At 44.5% G+C, this 22,775-nt stretch overlaps 1 protein-coding gene across 1 annotated transcript; it reads left to right on the forward strand.

The window, feature by feature from the left end:
* The first annotated feature begins 2,859 nt into the window (after nucleotides 1-2,859).
* On the forward strand, nucleotides 2,860-22,775 carry LOC135558191 (opsin-5-like). Its single transcript, XM_064991922.1, has 5 exons — nucleotides 2,860-2,953; nucleotides 17,490-17,652; nucleotides 18,432-18,559; nucleotides 19,361-19,695; nucleotides 22,068-22,775. The coding sequence occupies exons 1-5, from the start codon at nucleotides 2,860-2,862 to the stop codon at nucleotides 22,773-22,775; spliced, it is 1,428 nt and encodes a 475-aa protein (XP_064847994.1).

Here is a 22,775-nt window from a genome sequence, read left to right on the forward strand (position 1 = left end):
TTTATGTCCACCAATAAAGTGATTGTATACTAATGTAAGCAAGGTTTGAAATGATTATGTTTTAGTCATATATGATATATGTTTGGGCTTCTTGCGGTCATTTTGCAGTCTACAAATTATTTGTAATTATGTGACCATCCGCTCAAGAAAAAATCGTCCCGCAGCTGAATCTAGTTGATGATCCCTGGGTTAGGGGATAAGGTTAGGGGAAAGGGTTAGCTAACATGCTAAGTAGTTGCAAAGTACCTAAAAAAGTAGTAAGTAGGTCCCAAATTGCTAAAATTATAAAGTTGTCCGTGAGGAGCAAAGAAAGCGCAACCATTCTCGTTATACACCCACCCATCCACCCTGACCAACCATCCTCAATTCAATTTTGCCTTCAGTTAGCTTCTGTCTTATGTAACCATGCCAAATGCAACATACACTAATATGAGTGTCCCTGATTTGTTTCGTCTAAACCAGGCTGGGATTCTCCAAAACATGTACATTTTTCACAACCACAGAGCTTTGTTTTGTCAGGATATCCAATAATAAGAAAAATGCAGAGAACTCACACATGATACAAAATCACTCCATAATCCATCTCAATTCCACTGAACTGAAAAAAATCTAGACGACATAGTCTAGGCTAGATGTAATGTTACTCATCAAAGGTGTTGAATTGGTGTGACTGCAAAACATCAACTGAAGATACATAAAATCAGAGTTAGCGCATACCTGGTAATTAATTACCGTTCAGAGTTGATGGCGTGTTCTGCTTTTGAACGGAGCTCACGGCAAATCCATTACCGAATTTGGCCAACCGTAAGAAAAGTTGTTTCAATTTAAACATTCCTCCAGTCAGCATGGAGTTGAATTTAGTTTGCTAACCCCTAGGGTGACTTTTGATTAAAGCAGTGGTGTTCTAAAGTGTAGGTCATTGTCTTGTCATCCACACAGGTAAGTGGTAACCCTGCACTTCACTAGCCTACTTCTGTCAAACGAGTCAATCGAACTCTCATTTAACAGCTGTGGTGGTTGTTTAAAGCAGAGCTCGCAACACAGTGTTCAAAGTCAATACAAGTGCTTTTGGAAAATATTGATCCTCTTGTCTAATCATTGTCTTGCCTTGGACTAATGACAATACGAGTTCTAACAAGATGATACATTGACATTTTAATTGTGATTTCAGATCTGGTCGGAGATGTTAGTTATGCCATTGCTCAATATCCGGTCTTTCTAGGCAACCCAAAGCAATTGACCCCTGTGACCCCTGTGTCTGGTGACATCATTGGTCTGGTATCAGATGTCTAACAGATATTTACCTGATCCCCTGAATGAAAATGGATGATTAAGATGGATCCTCTTTAAATGATAGGTTAGATACAGCCTTTATTGTTTTAACAGCTTAGTTATTATGTAATTCGTTAAGGCTGCTAGTTTCATTGCAGATTTCATGTCCTATTTCTGCAATACTTTTCATGTGAAAATGGAAGAAAAGCATCTCATATAATGATTGATGTTTCATCTTAGGGAGAATAACATTGAACCAACAACAGGCTGAGAGTTGATGGATAAGTCACAGGAGGCTGCTGAGGGGAGGATAGCTCATAATAATGACTAGAACAGAGTGAGTTAAATGGTATCCAACACATAGAAACTATGTGTTTGCTGGTTTTAATACCATTCCACTCATTGCTCTCGAGCCATTACCACGATCCCATCCTCCCCAATTAAGGTGCCACCAACCTTCTGCGCTGTAAGTCCACATCCTTCCCCCCATGTCTCCATCTGTTTCTTTCTTTCTCTCGCTCATACACACAGACACACACCATCTTCTTTAGAGTAACCTACAGTAAATGATGCATGCATAAAGATTGCAGTCTTGCAATGACAATATCCATTCAGAAATCCATTTCATACTACCACCAATGGTCCCAGCGCCATGCACTGGTTTAAATGTGTGACCACATACACTCAAACAGACTCACACTGAGCTAACATGACCCTGCAGTGCTAAGCACCACATAAATCATTGCTGTGAGCAGCCGCAAGGATCATATACTACCATAAGGTATAATCCCATTCATTTCTTTCTGATATCCCACCACACACACACACACACACACTCTCACACACACACACACACACACACACACAAAAATCAAGCGTACTCTCAGCTCCCATCCCTCTCTATGCCTTGGAGCAAAAAATAGTTCTTTACTCATCTTTCTGTTAACAATGCAACTTAAAACCACCCTGGTGATGGGTTGTGTGGACTGAGGGGCTTGGATTTACTGACATGCAACATAGTACACCAAGGTGAAAACAGAACGGACATGTGAGAGGTATTCAACCTTTCATGGAGGATGAATGGAAGTTGATAGACTTCTTTATTTGTTGAAACCAACATGTCTTCAACTGAATGCATTTGCAATGTTCACTTAAGAGACAGAGAGAGAGAGGGAGAGAGAGAGAGAGAGAGAGAGAGACAGAGAGAGAGAGAGACAGAGAGAGAGAGAGAGAGAGAGAGAGAGAGAGAGAGAGAGACAGAGAGAGAGAGAGCGAGTGACAGAGAGAGAGAGACAGAGAGAGAGAGAGACAGAGAGAGAGATAGAGAGACAGAGAGAGAGAGACAGAGACAGAGAGAGACAGAGACTTCTGTATGTGTAATGTTTACTGTTAATTTGTATTGTTTTTCACTTTATATATTCACTTTATATATTATCTACCTCACTTGCTTTGGCAATGTTAACACATGTTTCCCATGCCAATAAAGCCCTTGAATTGAATTGAATTGAGAGAGACAGGGGCGATAAACATTGATCATGTTTAGTACACATATGTAACTCTCTCTCTTTCTATTCTCAACCATTTCAGATGAGGGCGATTGCCAACGTTGAGGACATTGCATTCCATTCAAAGATACCTGTGGCGGCGGACATAACAGTAGCCATAGTGTATGCTGTGTTTGGTAAGTGAGCTCTCTCTTCAAAAAGGGTTCTCTTACACACACCCCAGTCAGCCACATGTGAATGTAGGCAGAGAGGAGAGGATGAAGCATGTTGCTGACCTGTAACATGATGACCAACTCTCTCAGTCAGTTCTCGGCATGACGCCAGACTACACACTGGGACTAAACCTGGGAGTGTGTGTGTGTGTGTGTTCTCATGTGCGTACGTTTTATTAGTTGAATGTAGAGGGTACACATGGTATGCACCGTCCAACGAAATGCTTCTTTGCAGGTTCCTTCTCGACAATGCAACAAGAAGAAACAATAGAAGATAAGAACACGAACATAAAGTAAATGGCTCAGTAGAACAGAATAAATATGTCAGCAGACATTTAATGCAGGAAGGCACAATTTACTGAATAATATGTACACATGTTTTGTGCAGTGTCGGTATCTAGCAGGAGTAGGCAGAGTTGCCATGTCCATCACTTTCTAACCACATAGAGCAACTTTTAAAACGATGTCACGGGTGAAAATGTATTGGTCGCTGGTTTTTTTGTTTTTGTTGGCTACTTCTAAGTTGCACCCCGCCAGCCATGTAATTCCTCTTTAAAAACAAAAATCGATTTCACTGTGACCTGCTGGTGACTATCAGGCACTGAGACAAACTGTTGCTGAGTCAGGGGTGCCGTATGGGGTGGGAAAGTTAAGGCAATTCTAAGGGCCTGTGTCTGATAGGGGCCCTAAAAAAGGATTAGAAAATTCAGCGTTAAATTATTAACCTATCATCATTAATATAATATTTTGCAATGTACAAATAAAACCAACGGAAGCACCAGTACTACTGCTGGTGCTTCTGCTCCATCTGATCCCTCTTCTTCCTGTTGCCCTGGTGCCTGAGCCAGCAGACTGCTGGGACTTTCCCTCCCTGCTGCTGAGGTTATTCTTTGAAGAGCCTCATCAATCAAGTGCAGCGGTTTCTGATTGCACGTGATTATATTCCATTCTGCACAACTTTCTCTCCATTGATGAACATAGGGTGACCATCAACTCTGTCACATGTCCTGTGGTTACATTTGCGTCTCTCTGGCGGCTGGCTGTGATTCGCTGCAGACCCTTACACAGTATCATTGTTGAGGCTGTCACATAGCTGGAAAGAGAGAACAGTAACTTATTAGTTCAGGTTCATGTTTTGTCTACTGATACTGCATTCTCATCTACTGCTCATATACATATAAAATGCTGGATTAAGTAATGATGTCGTAATAACTGCTTACTGTACATCTCTCCCCTGATCTCCACAGTGACCTGCTCAAAGGGTTCCAGGACTCCTCCTCCACCTCCTCCCATTCCTCTTGGGTCAGAGCATCAACAGGTGCATTGACAATGGCCAGGGTAGAGATGATGGCATCCTTTGACTCAAGAAACAGCTTCAACATATAAAATGTTGAATTTCACCTTGAAGTGCAGTCTTGTTTAGGCCTCAGCTCAGGCATCCCCATCTGGCATGGGTAGACGTTTGTTGTATTTGTATTCCCCAAATGCTTTCACTTTGTCCACAGTGGGCTTCATCACCTTCAGAGCATCTCTTACAACCAGGTTGATTGTGTGGGCAAGACATGGATGATGGAAATTCTGAAAATGTTCATGGCTTTGGTTATGTTAGTTGCATTGTCGCTAACACAACAGACCACTTTTCCATCTACTTGCCATTCTCTGGCCACTCTCAACAGTTCCTCTGCCAAGTTCTCTGAGGTGTGTCTGTCGCTGAACTCATAGCAGTCCAGAAGACAGCTAGACATCGAAAAATCTTAAATGAAGTGACATGTAACCGATATGTAAGAAGTGGTTACCCTTGATACCTGACCATTTCGAATCCCTCCGTACTTCTCAACTATGCAATCTGGTTTCCGAGCTGGTCATGGGTGCAACTCAGCCATGCTTGTGGTCCTATCACAACCGCCATCGATAAAATACAGCACTGTGCAGCCGTCTTCATCGACCTGGCCAAGGCTTTCGACTCTGTCAATCACCGCATTCTTATCGGCAGACTCAATAGCCTTGGCTTCTCAAATGACTGCCTCGCCTGGTTCACCAAATACTTCTCAGATAGAGTTCAGTGTGTCAAATCAGAGGGCCTGTTGTCTGGACCTCTGGCATTCTCTATGGCGGAGCCACAGGGTTCAATTCTCGGGCGACTCTTTTCTCTGTACATATCAATTATGTCTCTCTTGCTGCTGGTGATTCTCTGATCCACCTCTACACAGACGACACAATTCTGTATACATCTGGCGCTTCTTTGGACACTGTGCTAACAAACCTCCAAATGAGCTTCAACACCATACAACACTCCTTCCGCTGCCTCCAACTGCTTTTAAATGCTAGTAAAACTAGGTGCATGCTCATCGACCGATTGTTACTCACACCCTCCCGCCCGACTAGCATCACTACTCTGGACGGTTCTGACCTAGAATATGTGGATAAATACAAATACCTAGGTGTCTGGTTAGACCGTAAACTCTCATTCCAGACTCACAATAAGCATCTCCAATCCAAATTTAAATCTAGAACCGGCTTCCTTTTTCGCAACAAAGCCTTCTTTACTCATGCCACCAAACATACTCTCGTAAAACTGACTATCCTACCGATCCTTGACTTTGCCGATGTCATTTACAAAATAGCCCCCAACACTCTACTCAGCAAACTGGATGTAGTCTATCACAGTGCCATCTGTTTTATCACCAAAGCCCCATATACTACCCACCACTGTGACCTCTACGCTCTCGTTGGCTGGCGCTCACTACATATCCATCGCCAAACCCACTGGCTCCAGGTCATCTATAAGTCTTTGCTAGGTAAAGCCCCGCCTTATCTCAGCTCACTGGTCACCATAGCAACACTCACCCGTAGCACAAACTCCAGCAGATATATTGCACTGGTCATCCCCAAAGTCATTACTTCCTTTGGCCACCTTTCCTTCCAGTTCTCTGCTGCCAATGACTGGAACGAATTGCAAAAATCTCTGAAGCTGGAGTCTTATAACTCCCTCTCTAACTTCAAGCATCAGCTGTCAGAGCAGATTACTGATCACTGTACCTGTACACAGCCAATCTGTAAATAGCACACCCAACTACCTCATCCCCATATTACCTTCTTGCTCTTTTGCACCCCAGTATCTCTACTTGCACATCATCATCTGCACATATATCACTCCAGTATTAATGCTAAATTGCAATTATTTTAGCCTCTATGGCCAATTTATTGCCTACCTCCATAATCTTATACATTTGCACACATTGTACATAGATCTTTCTATTTTTCTTTTCTTTTTGTGTTATTGTCTGTATGGTTGTTTATGTGTAACTCTGTGTAGTTGTTTTTGTCACACTGCTATGTTTCATCTTGGCCAGGTCGCAGTTGTAAATGAGAACTTGTTCTCAACTGGCCTACCTGGTTAAATAAAGGTTAAATAAAATAAATAAATAAATAAAACATGTCCAGCAGTCATTGGTAAGGCAAACTGCAGTCGCTTTTTGTACTCTTTCCCGCACTGAAGCCTTTGTGCTCTCGTACAGTTGTGGAATAAGGGATTTTGAAAGGGTTTTTCTGCTTGGAATTGTGTACATTGGATTTAGACTATTGCTATAATTTCTAAAAACTCTGTCCTCCACAATCAAAAATGGCTGGAAATCGGTGGCAAGCATTTTAGCCAATGCAATATCAATTTTGGCCTTGTTTTGCAACAGACATAGACTTTGCCATAAACTGGTCCATAGAAGGCTGCGTTGCTGTGGGTCGCGGAGTAGGCCTACTTGACTGAGTGGATGTATCTACACGTGTGGGTGCACAGTTAGCGTATGCCGGTATAAGTTGGGCATTTATATGAGATTTTGTTTTGACAAATTCTGGTGCTCTAACATTGTCTACATTATTAAAATAAATCCAAATGCTACTGTTCTTCCGAATCATTTTCCAGCTGTTGTTTTCACAGCTGTCCTTCCCCTCTCTCCTTGGCTGCTAAGTGTGTGACTGTGAGTGAGTTGGCTCCGCCCTCCCTCACGCATCTTTGGTTCATTGGTTGACACTACATGTCTGATTGACAGGAACAACAGGTGAGGCTGTTAGTCTCAGCAGACAGTCAGAAAGTATGTGTGTGCTCGAGCATTTACCCCTATATTATTTGATTTCATTTTTCGAATTAGTTAATTCTATTCATTTAAATCTTTTAATTATTCATATCGTATTTAAAAATATATATTTTTATAAATAGATTCGGCTCTTCTGATATGTGTCTCCCAAAGATCACCGACAAGAGCCGGCTCTTGGTGCACATGACCCTTCACTTATAGCGTTGAATTGAGAGTGCGGAGTGCCGGTGGAGCATCATGCCTCAGCTTCCTAGAGAGAAATATGGCTTCCAAAAATGAAAAGAGAGAAAAGAAAGGGCGACAGAATGTCACCCAATTTTTCACAAAGGAAGGTGGGTGTCGTCCATGAGTGGTGGAAATTAACCTGTTCGCTTAGTCCATATTGAAATAGGCAAATTTTGCTCTCCTAACATTAGCTACTTAATATCTTCACAGGAAATTCTGAGTGTTTTCATTTCGCTCCTCTTTTGGCCAACATTTAATCAATGTGGGCAAAATTTTAGCAAGCTATTCATACTAAATCAGTTGTCCCTGCCACTGCCTGGTGCCAGGCCCAACAGATGCAGCTTCAGGCTCAGCAGCCCTGTCTCCTCATCCCCATCCCCTGAACCAGCCCCGTCTCCTCATCCCCATCCCCTGAACCAGCCCCGTCTCCTCATCCCCATCCCCTGAACCAGCCCCGTCTCCTCATTCCCATACCCCTGAACCAGGCCCGTCTCCCCATCCACATACCCCTGAACCAGCCCTGTCTCCTCATCCCCATCCCCCTGAACCAGCCCTGTCTCCTCATCCCCATTCCCCTGAACCAGCCCTGTCTCCTCATCCCCATCCCCCTGAACCAGCCCCGTCTCCCCATCCACATACCCCTGAACCAGCCCTGTCTCCTCATCCCCATCCCCCTGAACCAGCCCTGTCTCCCCATCCTCATCCCCCTGAACCAGCCCCGTCTCCCCATCCACATACCCCTGAACCAGCCCCGTCTCCTCATCCCCATCCCCCTGAACCAGCCCCGTCTCCCCATCCACATACCCCTGAACCAGCCCCGTCTCCCCATCCCCATACCCCTGAACCAGCCCCGTCTCCCCATCCCCATACCCCTGAACCAGCCCCGTCTCCCCATCCCCATACCCGTCTCCCCATCCCCATACCCCTGAACCAGCCCTGTCTCCTCATCCCCATACCCCTGAACCAGCCCTGTCTCCCCATCCCCATACCCCTGAACCAGCCCTGTCTCCCCATCCCCATACCCCTGAACCAGCCCTGTCTCCCCATCCCCATACCCCTGAACCAGCCCTGTCTCCCCATCCCCATACCCCTGAACCAGCCCTGTCTCCCCATCCCCATACCCCTGAACCAGCCCTGTCTCCTCATCCCCATACCCCTGAACCAGCCCCGTCTCCCCATCCCCATCCCCCTGAAGCAGCCCTGTCTCCCCATCCCCCTGAACCAGCCCTGTCTCCCCATCCCCATCCCCCTGAACCAGCCCTGTCTCCCCATCCCCATCCCCCTGAACCAGCCCTGTCTCCCCATCCCCATACCCCTGAACCAGACCTGTCTCCCCATCCCCATACCCCTGAACCAGCCCTGTCCCCCCATCCCCCTGAACCAGCCCTGTCTCCCCATCCCCATACCCCTGAACCAGCCCTGTCTCCCCATCCCCCTGAACCAGCCCTGTCTCCCCATCCCCATACCCCTGAACCAGCCCTGTCTCCCCATCCCCCTGAACCAGCCCTGTCTCCCCATACCCCTGAACCAGCCCCGTCCCCCTGAACCAGCCCTGTCTCCCCATCCCCATACCCCTGAACCAGCCCTGTCTCCCCATCCCCATCCCCCTGAACCAGCCCTGTCTCCCCATCCCCATACCCCTGAACCAGCCCTGTCTCCCCATCCCCCTGAACCAGCCCTGTCTCCCCATCCCCATACCCCTGAACCAGCCCTGTCTCCCCATCCCCATCCCCCTGAACCAGCCCTGTCTCCCCATCCCCATACCCCTGAACCAGCCCTGTCTCCCCATCCCCATCCCCCTGAACCAGCCCTGTCTCCCCATCCCCATACCCCTGAACCAGCCCTATCTCCCCATCCCCTTACCCCTGAACCAGCCCTATCTCCTCATCCCCATCCCCCTGAACCAGCCCTGTCTCCCCATCCCCATACCCCTGAACCAGCCCTGTCTCCCCATCGCCATACCCCTGAACCAGCCCTGTCTCCCCATCCCCATACCCCTGAACCAGCCCCGTCTCCCCATACCCCTGAACCAGCTCTGTCTCCTCATCCCCATACACCTGAACCAGCCCTGTCCCCCCATCCCCATCCCCCTGAACCAGCCCTGTCCCCCATCCCCATACACCTGAACCAGCCCCGTCTCCCCATCCCCCTGAACCAGCCCTGTCTCCTCATCCACATACCCTTGAACCAGCCCTGTCTCCCCATCCCCATCCCCCTGAACCAGCCCTGTCTCTTCATCCACATACCCTTGAACCAGCCCTGTCTCCCCATCCCCCTGAACCAGCCCTACTCCCAACTGAAGAAGGAGGTGAGCAGCATTGTATTGAATGACATGTAATTTAGCCTAATTGCAGGTACTGCAATGCATTGAGGACAGGAATGTGATTCCTCAGTCAGGAAAAATCTCACTTGACACAGAGGCAGCCAATATCAGAGCCTTAAAGGAAGAGATGCAGGCTATTAGAGATGGATGGGTGTCCGTCCTGTCTGAGGCAACACTGATTGCTACGCATATTTAGCAAGGAACACAGCCCTCACAGGTAAAGGAAGAGATTCCATGATGAGACCTCTCAACAGACAGCTCTTGACAGTGCAGCAACGGTGTTTCGGAACACAGTGTTTTTTTAAAATAATTTTCTGCTGTTCTGAAAGTTGGGCAGATTAGTGAGGATTAAGACCTTTCTGTTTGCCAGCCACTGATCATGAAATATTCCAGATCTTACACCTGAGAAGTAAGACACCTGAACACTGTATATGCTGCCACTTTCCCCCCTAACTTGTCCCCTCTTGGTCTCCTGAATGCAATTTGTAAGATGCAGCTGCAAAGTATTTTTGGAGAAGTGTGCATTGCTTTACATATATTTTGCACACTGCCTGTGACTGTTGCTGGTGGCGAGAGCTTTCAGTAAGATAAAACTACTAAACTATTTGAGGTCCACTATGTCCCAGGACAGGCTTTGCAGTCTCGCCATGCTGTCCATTGAAAGTCAGTTAGCTAGAAAGCTGGACTTCAAAGACTTGATCAGTGACTTTGCTAGCAAGAAGGCTCAGCGCTGGGCTCTTGGTGAGTAAGGCTGAGCAAGGGCCAGTGATAACTGTTAAGTGGCTGTGGATATTGGATCACTACACACATGATGCCCACAGGCTGAGAACAGACTGAGAACAATATATATCGTAAAGTAATTGCGTGATTGCCATAAAATGTGTTGTGCACAATCAAGACCCCAAGTGGAAGAAACCTATTGATTTGGTGACCTCTTGACCTTTCCTCTAGCGCCACCATCAGGCATGTATACATAGCTCAAAAATCTGCTGCTGATTTTATTATTTTGTTTGTTATATAATTATATTGATGATAATGTTAATTTATTTTTAATTGAAGAGGTTAATGTATATTTAAGTTAGATTTATTTTAAGTTATTCATTAATGTTAAGAGAATTTTCCATTAAAATTATATTTAGACTGTAAAAGATGGCATTTAGCACATTTCTTATAGAGGGTATCAGTCTTGCATCAAACAGTGAATTCCACTGTACGCAGAATGTTGCATGCATATCTGCACAGAGTTATATTTTCACCGCTCACTGTCAGTAAATATTGGACAACAAGAGAGTTGTAAGCCTGCAAAGGTAGAGTTATTTAAAGCTTTGAATGGGTCGATTGGGTTCTGGAGGTGTGTGGTTACAGCAATTGCGCAGGGTTGGTGTGGCCTGTGGTGGTGCGACCCATTGTGATATCTTTTCACGGGACCCAAAATCCCTGGCGCCGCCTCTGTGCTGAGTGAGTGAGTGGTGGGCTGGGGAGGGCCTACGGGGTGTGTGTGTGTGTGTGTTGAGAGAGCACTGCAGCAAAAAGCTTAGTCCACTACTGGCTAAGTCATGTGAGTGAGAGAAGACAGAGCAGAATGCTCTCACATTGTGACAACTGTTTACCAGTTGTAGGTCGGCTATTTAGATTATCAATATATAGACACCTTTTTTCAAACCTTTTCCCCATAAAACATATTAACACGCTAGAACTGATGTGTTTCAGGGATGCTCAGTTCTTGGGTCTCGGGGGCTGCCTGAGTGGACATTTGAAATGTAAGTTATGGAACTCCCTCGTGTGCTTCTGTTATGAGGAAAAGTCCTCAGTGAAATTTAGATGTGGATAATGAGGCATTTGCATCTGTTGCCCATCAAGTAGCCTATTAATGTTACGGCAAATGAGTGAGGAGGTGTGGAGTCAGGCGCAGAGAGCAAAAGATGTGGGAAAAAACACGCTTTAATGTCCCGGAAAAATAACATGAACAAAAGTAGGAAAACAAATTATCAGAAATATTAACGGACAGCGCGAAACCCAAAATACAAACAAAATACACTCAAACATAGAACAGACGAACAAGCCCGCACGAAACAGAAGCGGGCTGAACAAACTATATATAACCCTACCCTAACAACCAAACAAGAAACAGGTGATACCAATCAGACAAAACCAAAGGAGCACAGAACAACGGATCGGTGATAGCTAGTAGACCGGCGACGACGACCGCCGAGCGCCACCCGAACAAGAAGGGGAGTCACCTTCGGTAATATTCGTGACAATTAATGTATATGCCATTGTAGGCTACCATTTGATACAATAAATATGTTGAAATCGCGATTGCACTGGAGTCAGCCAATTAATTTGTGCCACTTGTGTAGCCTACCGGTAAACAGACTGGTAAACATATTTAATAAATAGCAGCTAGAATAACAACTTATTGTTGTTGTAGTCTTGTGTTATTATGCCATTATTAATGGCCATGTTTAGTTAATTAAATTGGAATTTATCAAAACTCTGTCGCAATTGCAGTTCAATTGTTAGTACGTATAAAATTGACGGTAACAGGCAGTCAGATTAGGCTACAGGTAAATAAAATAAACGCTGGCTGTTGTTGACCAGCATATTCAGTTCATATACACATTATTCATATTTCATTCGGTGATTGAAATTATGACCACATCCTCAGAAGCCTATTCCAGCAGGCTATTGGGAAACACAAGCACTTCTTATCTCCTTGTTATTCATGTTGAATCAATTAGTCTGTCAATTTGAACTAAGCAAGCTGCTAAATCGTTCAGTTTACACCTTGCCTATATCTTGACTAGGCTACTGTAGCCCATCTGAAATTAGATGTAAGCCTATCAGGGCCTATAGGCTACCTGCATCTTGCTAAACAAACCATGGCAAAGTTGGATTACAATCATATATCCAGTTTTTAGTCAGTAGTATATGCCTATTAAAATGACATGTCAATCCTAATATCTGGCACATAGGGGAGGATTGTGGACGACAGGAAAAGAGGACCGAGCACGTCCCCCATTCTCATAGACGGGGCTGTGGTGGAGCAGGTTGAGAGCTTGTGTTATTATGCCATTATTAATGGCCGTGTTAAATTAATTAAATTGGAGGTTCCTTGGCGTCCACATCAACAACAAACTAACATTGTCCAAGCACACCAAGACAGTTGTGAAGAGGGCACGACAAAACCTATTCCCCTTCAAGAGACTGAAAAGATTTGGCATGGGTCCTGAGATCCTCAAAAGGTTCTACAGCTGCACCATCGAGAGCATCCTGACAGGTTTCATCACTGCCTGGTATGGCAACTGCTCGGCCTCCGACTGCAAGGGACTACAGAGTGTAGTGCGTACGGCCCAGTACATCACTGGGGCCAAGCTTTCTGCCACCCAGGACCTCTATAAAAGGCGGTGTCAAAGGAAGGCCCTAAGAATTGTCAAAGACTCCAGCCACCCTAGTCATAGACTGTCCTCTCTGCTACCGCACGGCAAGTGGTACCGGAGCACCAAGTGTAGGTCCAAGAGGCTTCTAAACAGCTTCTACTCCCAAGCCATAAGACTCCTGAGCAGCTAATCAAATGTCCCATCCTTTACGATGCTGCTACTCTCTGTTATTATCTATAACTCTACCTACATGTACATATTACCTTGACACCGGTGCCCTGCACATTGACTCTGTACCGGTACCCCCTGTATATTGCCCCGCTATTGTTATTTACTGCTGCTCTTATTTGCTATCTCTTACTTTGTCTTTTTTAGGTATTTTCTTAAAACTGCATTGTTGGTTAAGGGCTTGTAAGTAAGCATTTCACTGTAAGTATTCGGGAAATGTGGGCAGCCTAGTGGTTAGAGCGTTGGACTAGTAACCACAAGGTTGCAAGTTCAAATCCCCGAGCTGACAAGGTCATTCTGCCCCTGAACAGGCAGTTAACCCACTGTTTCTAGGCTGTCATTGAAAATAAGAATTTGTTCTTAACTGACTTGCCTAGTTAAATATAGGTAAAAAAATAAATAATTGCCAGAAAAGTTTTGTTTTTGTGGAAGTATTTTTTGCTCAGAAATTGAGAACATCTGTCCAACTTTCATCACTCACACTCTCCTGTCGGATTGATCTGTAGTTATGCAGATGCGCGAAAGAGATGTATGTACAAATATAAACTGGGTGGTTTGATCCCTGAATGCTGATTGGCTGACAGCTGGTATGACAAAACATTTATTTTTACTGCCATAATTACTTTGGTAACCAGTTTATAATAGCAATGATGCAGTTCGGGGGTTTGTGATATATGGCCAATATACTGCGTTGCTATACCACGTATACTCCACGTTGCGTCGTGCATAAGAATAGCCCTTAGCCATGGTAAGGTGGCCATATACCACACCTCCTCAGGCCTTATTGCTTAATTATAAACTGGGTTCGAGCCCTGAATGCTGATTTGGCTGAAAGTTTCAGAGTCTTACCAGGGGCATGACAAAAAAACGTATTTTTGCTGTTTTAATTACATTGGTAACCAGTTTATAATAGCAATAAGACACCCCTGGATTTTTTGGTATATGGCCAATATACAACGGCTAACGGTTGTATCCAGGCACTCCGCCTTGTGTCATGCTTAAGAACAGCCCTCTGCGGTTGTATATTAGCCATATACCACACCCCCTGGGGCCTTATTGCAGTCAAATAAGTTAAATCGACATCCATTGATGGAAATTGATCTGACAAGTTAACAGGCGAATTATATTTTGTCTTGAGCCATATTCAAATTCCTTTATTATGTCATAACTTACAAGAATAGTTATTTTGATGAAAACTGAATTTTGCTTCTGAATTTTGCTTCTACTTTGCTTCCCAAAGTAAACTGCCTGTAACTCAGGCCATGAAGTCAGGATATGCAAATAATTGGTACCATTGGATAGAAAACACTTTGAGATTTGTAGAAATTTTAAAATAATGATGGAGAATATAACACAATAGATATGTTAGGAGAAAATCCAAAGAAAAACCAACCAGATTTTTTTTTTGAGAGACCATTCTATTAGAAATGCAAGGTCATATTGAGAATTAGCTCCCTGGATGCAATTCTTATGGCTTCCACGGGGTGTCAGCAGTCTATGTTCAAGGTTTCAGGCTTGTAACTTCAAAAACACATAAGAAATATCAGTTTTAGTAGGCCACAGTCTTGGCAATTCATGGTTGTGCGCACCATGAAGACATTACGCACCTGTTAAAATCGGTTTCCTATTGAACATACTTCTTTCCGAAGCAAATATTATAGTTTGATTACATTTTAGGGTATCTGAGGAGTAAATAGAAATGTATTTTGACTTGTTGAAACAAATTTTAGGGGTAGATTTTCGGATTCCTTTCTCTGCAAGTTGAACGAGTGGATTACTCAAATCGATGGCCCTAACTAAACAGACTTTTTGGGCTATAAAGAAGGATTTTATCTAACAAAACATGACTACATGTTATAGCTGGGACCCTTTGGATGACAAATCAGAGGAAGATTTTCAAAAAGTAAGTGAATATTTAATTGTTATATGTGAATGTATGAAACCTGTGCTGGTGGAAAAATATTTTGACGTTGGGCGCCGTCCTCAAACAATCGTATGGCATGTTCACACTGTAATGGCTACTGTAAATCAGACAGTGCAATCAGTGCAATTAGATTAACAATAATTTAAGCTTTCAACCGATTTAAGATACTTAGATGTACCTAAATGTTTAAAATCCATAATATTTATGATTATTTATTTGAATTCCCCGTCCTCAAGTTTCACCGGAAGTTGTCCCGATAGTGGGACACCGATCCTTAAGAAGTTTTAATTGACTCGATAACGTTATGGAAAAAGGGTGGCAATTCCTCTCTTGCTACAGAAAAAAAGTAGGCTAGTTTTCAGGCATTTTGGGCTGGTTTTGAGTGGTCATTGTCTTTGAAATTTTAGTTAGTCCTGGCAACCCTGGGTGGAGGAGGCGTCTTGCGGTGGGTGTACTGTGAGCAAGTGACACGGGGAACAAAGATTTTTATAACTAAACCAAGATAGACCACAGCTTGTCATTTCCAGTGGGAGAAAATTAATCCTAGTGGGCAGGACAATAAAGGAGGTGAGCAAAGCCAAGCACGAGCTAGCAAGAGCCTATTTGAGTGTTCTAGCATGTATTCGCATATTTCTGTTTGGGACACACACGCTCTGTGAAGTGCGCGTGTACAATAACTCAAATCGCCCTTGCACTCCTTCTAAACAACGCAATGTTTTATACTTTCTTTGTACTTCTATACTGAACAAAAATATAAAAAGGTAACATGTAAGGTGTTGGTCCCTTGTTTCATAAGCTGAAATAAAAGATTGCAGAAATGTTCCATACGCATAGAATTCTCTCAAATTCTGTGCACAAATTTGTTTACATCCCTGTTAGTGAGCATTTCTCCTCTGCCAACATAATCCATCTACCTGACAGATGTGGCATATCAAGAAGCTGATTAAACAGTATGTGCATTACACAGGTGCACCTTGTGCTGGGAGCATAAAAGGCCACTCTAAAATTGAGTTTTGTCACACACCACAATACCACAGATGTCTCAAGTTTTGAGGGAGCTGCAGTAGAATGCTGACTGCAGGAATGTCCACCAGAGCTGTTGCAATGTTCATTTCTCTACTGTAAGCCACCTCCTACGTTGTTTTAGAGAATTTGGCAGTACGTCCAACCGGCCTCATAACCGTAGATCATGTAAAACCATGCCAGCCCAGGACCTCAACATCTGTTTTCTTCACCTGCGTGATCGTCTGAGACATGCCACCCTGCCAGCTGATGGGTTTGCACAACTGAATAATATCTGCACAAACTGTCAGAAACCGTCTCAGGGAAGCTCATCTGCGTGCTCGTCATCCACACCAGGGTCTTGACCTGACTGCAGTTCAGCATCGTAACCAATTTCATTGAGAAAATGCTCACCTTCGATGGCCACTGTCATGTTGGAGAAGTGTGCTCTTTATGGCTGAATCCCGGTTTCAACTGTACTGGGCAGATGGCAGACAACGTGTTTGGCGTCGCGTGGGGAGCGATTTGCTGTTGTCAACATTGGGAACAGAGTGCCCCATGGGGATATTATGGTATGGGCATGCATGAGCTATGGACAACAAATGCAATTTCCAGCAACTTGGTACAGCCTTTGAAGAGCAGTGGGACAACATTCCACAGGCCACAATCAACAGCCTGATCAATTAATTAAATATAATATATGCAAAGGAGATGTCATGCTGCATGAGGCAAATGGTGGTCACACCAGATACTGACTAGTTTTCTGATCCACACCACTACATTTAAAAAAGAAGAAGAAAGAAGGTATCTGTGACCAACAGATGCACATCAGTATTCCTAGTCATGTGAAATCCATAGATTAGGGCCTAATGAATTTTCCTTACACGAACAGTAACATCTTTGAAATTGTTGCATGTTGAATTTATATTTTTGTTCCGTGTAGATTTATGGAGTGTCCTTGTTCATTAGTTACATCAATGTGTAATTACGCTCCATTGATAGGAAAAGTCTGGGGAAATAATATGCCGCATTCATTGACTCTGAACACTGACCTTAATACTCCTTTGGGACACAGCCGCATTGGGACGTCATTTATTTCAAACATGTTCTTTAACTATACTGATTACAGGCATAGACATAGAATTACTAGAACGGACATACCCAACAGAACACGGCCATTCGACAGTACAGCCGTGCCCGTTCTAGTGTTTATATTTCTGCATATTTATATACCCCTCCAGTTGTTGTCCTGAGGCGTGTCTGTCTCTGTGGTAATTATCACAGCAGAGTACTGAGTGGTGTCTCTGTCTCTCTCTCTGGTCTGCAGGTGTGTGCTCTCTGTTTGGCAACAGCACACTGCTCTACGTCTCCTACAAGAAGAAGCGCCTGCTCAAACCAGCTGAGATTTTCATTATCAACCTGGCCATCAGCGACATGGGTCTGACCCTGTCCCTCTACCCCATGGCCATCACCTCCAGCATCTACCACAAGTACTGTACACCCATGTTTACACCACAGAGCCAAGCCTAGCAAATATCTACCACAGGAACTGTACAAACCATCAAATAATAGTGAAATAAGGGAGTACCCAGGTCTGGCACTGTATACTATTTTACAGTGCCAAGCCAAGCTGTACTGTGCTGTTCTGACCTGGTTACTCATCCACTGGATCCTCCTGGGAAGGATCATGTGAAAAGGACATTTCCAGGCCAGCACAGTGCAGTTCCCAAGCCACAGTAGCAGCCCATTGGAGAGGAGAGGAAATGCTTCACCTCACATGTGACTGGCTCCTATACTTCACAGACACACTGTAAAGGAATCCTGTAGTTTTGTTACGGTAACTTACTGGCAGACAATTGCCTGTACATTACTGTAAATGAAGGTACATCAAGTTAATGTAAAAAACAAAAGTATTTAACTTTTTTTTTTGCAGTGCAGGAAACTGTAGTGTCTTGACTAAAGGTTTTGATGTCTAACGCTGGCCTTATGCCACAACACTGTGTAAATGCAGATTAGTAAAGGTGTTGGGTTTGGATTAAAAACTATCCTCTCCAATTGTCATGGTACAATTACCTTTCTAGTTTGGTTGTGTGGTGACAGGTCCTGCTTTACTGTACATTGAATGGTCAGTGTGTTCTCTCTCTCTCTCGGTATTCCCCCCCCCCCTTCTCTATTTATCCCTCTAATTCCCTTTCTCCCTCTACGGCCTTTCTGACCCCTCCCGCTCTCGCTTGTTCCCTCTCTTTCTGTTCCTCCCCCTCTCCCTCAGGTGGCTGTTTGGGAAAACGGTGTGTTTGATCTATGCGTTCTGCAGCGTGTTGTTTGGGATCTGCAGTCTGACCACTCTCACCCTGTTGAGCATGGTGTGTTTTGTGAAAGTATGTTATCCTCTCTACGGTAAGTCATCAAAGAGCCTGGCCCTAGTCTTGCCCATGGAATTGACAGAGGATTAGTAAAAGTCGACACTAAGTAGTTGATTTATTGATGGGGCGAAAATCTAAGGTTCAAAGGAACTAGATAATCAAAAGAAGTAGATAATTCCTCAGTGACCGAACAAACATCAGCCACTGCTTTGATGGCTGACAAGTCCACTTGCAACTGACTAACCAACACTCAATTAGTATGGCTTGTGATGTTGGCAAAAATTGTGCCATCCAGCTGAGGCACGCTCTAACAAATTAGTTATTAATGTATTCTCTCATTGCTGTTCTTTCTAAATATGGTCTAGTACATAATGGATCAGTTATCCATGTATTTAGTACCCAGGTCTGGAAATTGAGAAAGTCACTCTGGGAGCATTCAAAACAGTTCTGAAAAATGTGTACCTGTCAAAATATTCCCCTATGACATTTTCAGTTTTAGAAATCCCCACCTGTGCTTATCAGAATCTCTAATGATGACCATGCTATCCTATTAAGCTGACTATCTCCCCCATCCATCCATCCATCCATCCATCCATCCATCCATCCATCCATCCATCCATCCATCCATCATCTCTCCTTCCATCTATCCATCCTTCTCAAATCCATTAATGTCCCGATCCATCATCCATCTGTCATCTCCCCATCCATCCATCCTTCTCCCCACCATTGATCGATTGATCCATCCATCCATCCTTCTATCCATCCATCCTTCGGTCCATCCATCCATCTCCTTATCCATCTCCCCATGCATCCATCTCTCCACCCATCCATTCAGGTAACCGATTCAACTCGGGGCATGGCCGTCTGCTGATAGTCTGTGCATGGATCTGGGCCCTGGTGTTCGCCTTCTCCCCTCTGGCCCACTGGGGTGAGTATGGTCCAGAGCCATATGGCACAGCCTGCTGCATCGACTGGCACCTGTCCAACCTGCACCCCGTGGCCCGCTCCTACACAATGGCGCTCTTTATCTTGTGCTACATTGTGCCCTGCTGCATCATCACGGTATCCTACACGGGCATCCTGATGACGGTTCGAGCCTCTCGCAAGGCCATGGAACATCACGAGGCCCGGCCGGCCAAGATGAGCAACATCCAGGCTGTTATTGTGAAGGTGAGCACTGAACAGAGTCTAACAGGGGTACTGTACCGTAAAGCATGTTTTGACAACTGTTGATTTTAAAAAGGGATAAATATACAGTAGTAGTCAAAAGTTTGGACACACCTACTCATTCAAGGGTTTTTCTTTATATTTACTATATTGTAGAATAACAGTGAATACATCAAAACAATGAAATAACACATGTGGAATCATGTAGTAACCAAAAAAGTGTTAAACAAATCAAATCAAAATATATTTTAGATTTTAGAATCTTCGAAGTAGCCACCCTTTGCCTTGATTACAGTTTTGCACACTCTTGGCATTCTCTCAACCAGCTTCATGAGGAATGCTTTTCCAACAGTCTTGAAGGAGTTCCCACATGTGCTGAGCACTTGTTGGCTGCTTTTCCTTCACTCTGCGGTCTGACTCATCCCAAACCATCTCATTTGAATGACTTTCCCATTGTTCCTCAAATACAGTGTATGATATACCATTTTGTAGTTCTGAGTCTCTACTTTTATCCAATGTAAAAAATATAAAAAAAACATTTTGCTACATAAGACCGAATCCAGGTGGTGAGTGAAACATGTACTCTTAACAAGGCACACCTGTATTACAGGTGACTACCTCATAAGTCCGGTTGAGAGAATGCCGAGAGTGCAAAACTGTCATCAAGGGAAAAAGGGTGGTTCCTATGAAGAATCTCAAATATAAAATATTTTGATTTGTTTAACAGTTTTGTGGTTACTACATGATTCCATATGTGTTATTTTATAGATATGTTGTCTTCACTATTATTCAACAATGTACTTTAGAAATTAGTACAAATAAAGAAAAACCCTGGAATGAGTAGGTGTGTCCAAACTTTTGACTGGAAATGTATTTGATTGGATGATTCATTAATTCAAAATTCAATTCAGAGTTTTGTAAAGTTACTACTAAGGCAACTTCACATAATAGGGGGTTTGTATAGTTTAATGTCATGAACTGGATGCTCAGAGCTTGCCTGGCTACCCAAACTCTTTGCTCCAGCCAAATGCTACGCCCCACCCACAGACATTAGTTTCTTCTCCACAATGAGTCTGGATTTGAGTACTTCCCCAACGAGTTGTAGAACGCAACCACATTGACTGGTCCCAGAAACCCATGGGTCGGGCCAGGAGCCAGAACACAAATAGGTAAAACGCCGTTTTGAAAATTCGTCATTGGCTTTGATACTCTGATTGGTTAGAGATGATCCAATCGCTGATGACTTTGTTTTGTACAACACCCGTCATTTTGACATCACCACAAATGGCTTCAACGATGGCAGTCTCAGACTGAAGCGAACATAGGTCAGCGGGAAGAACTCAGTTTGAGTCGTCAGGCAAGATCAGTGCAGGATATAGATTAGGATTAGTAAATACCTGTCTCCATTTCTTTGCTTTATGTAGTCCTCCCCTTTTGCTCTCTCTTCCGGGTCTCTCTCTTTCCTCCTTTCTTGTTCCCTCTCTCTCCTTTATTACTGTACCTGTATATTCACCCCATAGGGGTTTTATTAAAGTACTCATCCTCTCCCAGTCATGTACAGTATGTGCAAAGCAACACACACACACACACACACACACACACACACACCTCTCCCTGCTACCAGCCCCGCTCCAGGGGTGATGGTCCCCCCTCACCCACTCATACCAGAGATTGATGCAAATCTTATTATCAGGAAAACCACTCTGGTTGGGGACTCTTCTCTGAGGCGTGATTCCAACGTCATCCTCCATATTGAAAAGGGAGGGCCTAGGAGTCCGAATTAAACAAATTTAGAGGAACGAAGCAACGGGTGAAATATATATATATATATCTTTTATATCAAAAGCCTTGCTTCAGAGACAGGTGACTTTCTAAAGCTCAGCTCCATCTCTCTCTCTCTTCATCCGTCTCTCTCCCTGAGATTGGAAGAGACCTCAGTAAATCACCTAGTGATGGGAGGTTCTCATCAGAGGAATTTGGCTAGTTATACAGGAATACATTAGGATGGATGTGGAGTCAGGTGCCTGCTGCACCCCCAGCTTAGTGGGCATCATCAGCCACAGCCTTATTTGCTATACGTTTGGCTCAGGATCCATACGAGAACGCTTCACCAATACCTTCTTACGCTCTTCATACAATCAGTGGCAGTCAGAAAGGCCCTAATATCCTTCGCTCTAACCGTGTTGTTCAAATAATCTCAATTCCTATTTCAATCATTCAGTCCCCAGGAGTCAGTCAGTTGTGAATGGAGTGCCTAGTGCACTAAAACACCATCTGCCAATAGATCTTGTTAAACTGTTAAATAATATTTGCTCTCTCTCTCTCACTCTTTCCTTCCCCCCTTTTCTGTCCTATTGTTTATCTTTCTCCTCCAGCTGAGTGTTGCTGTCTGTATCGGTTTCTTCACAGCGTGGAGCCCTTATGCTGTGGTGTCGATGTGGGCAGCGTTTGGACACATGGAGAACATCCCACCATTGGCGTTCGCCATACTTGCAATGTTTTCCAAGTCCTCCACCATATACAACCCCATCATCTACCTGCTGCTCAGGCCCAACTTCCGCAGGGTGATGTACCGGGCCCTGCTGAGCTTTCGCAGGGCCTGTCTGAAGGGCTGCCTGTGCTCCTGCTCCCAAGGCGCTGGGGGGAAGTGCCACTCCGGCTCTGTGGTCCAGGTTAGCCTCCGGTCACTCCGCAGACCACCAGGACACGACCAGTCCTGTTCCACCAACTCATCTGCCAACCAAGCCCTCGCCGGGTACAGAGGTTGTAGCAGCACCTGCGAGAAGTGCAGCGATGCCTTCGAGTGCTTCAGACACTACCCCAGAGATTGCCATGGTGGCACCAACCCCCCCAGCTCCTCAGTCAACACTAACGCACCTCAGGATCAGCTCTCAACAGAGCCCCAGCTGCAGCCACTGACACAGAAACCAACATGGAAGCAGAGGCAGAAGCATAAAAAACAGGAGGCCTGTCACAAGAAGTCCCTGCGAGCCACCATGAGCAGCAAAAGGACCTCGGAGATCGACAACCTTCAGATCAACTTGGAGATGGTGCCGGGACACGCAAAATTTGCCTGGCCCTAG

Source organism: Oncorhynchus masou, chromosome 17, assembly GCF_036934945.1.
Source record: "Oncorhynchus masou masou isolate Uvic2021 chromosome 17, UVic_Omas_1.1, whole genome shotgun sequence".
NCBI classification, from domain to species: Eukaryota; Metazoa; Chordata; class Actinopteri; order Salmoniformes; family Salmonidae; genus Oncorhynchus; species Oncorhynchus masou.

Coding starts and splice junctions, on each gene's coding strand:
- LOC135558191 (XM_064991922.1), top strand. CDS start 2,860: ATGAGGGCGATTGCCAACGTTGAGGACATTGCATTCCATTCAAAGATA. Junction 17,653..18,431: donor ACCTCCAGCATCTACCACAA/GTACTGTACACC, acceptor CCTCTCCCTCAG/GTGGCTGTTTGGGAAAACGG. Junction 19,696..22,067: donor TCCAGGCTGTTATTGTGAAG/GTGAGCACTGAA, acceptor TTTCTCCTCCAG/CTGAGTGTTGCTGTCTGTAT.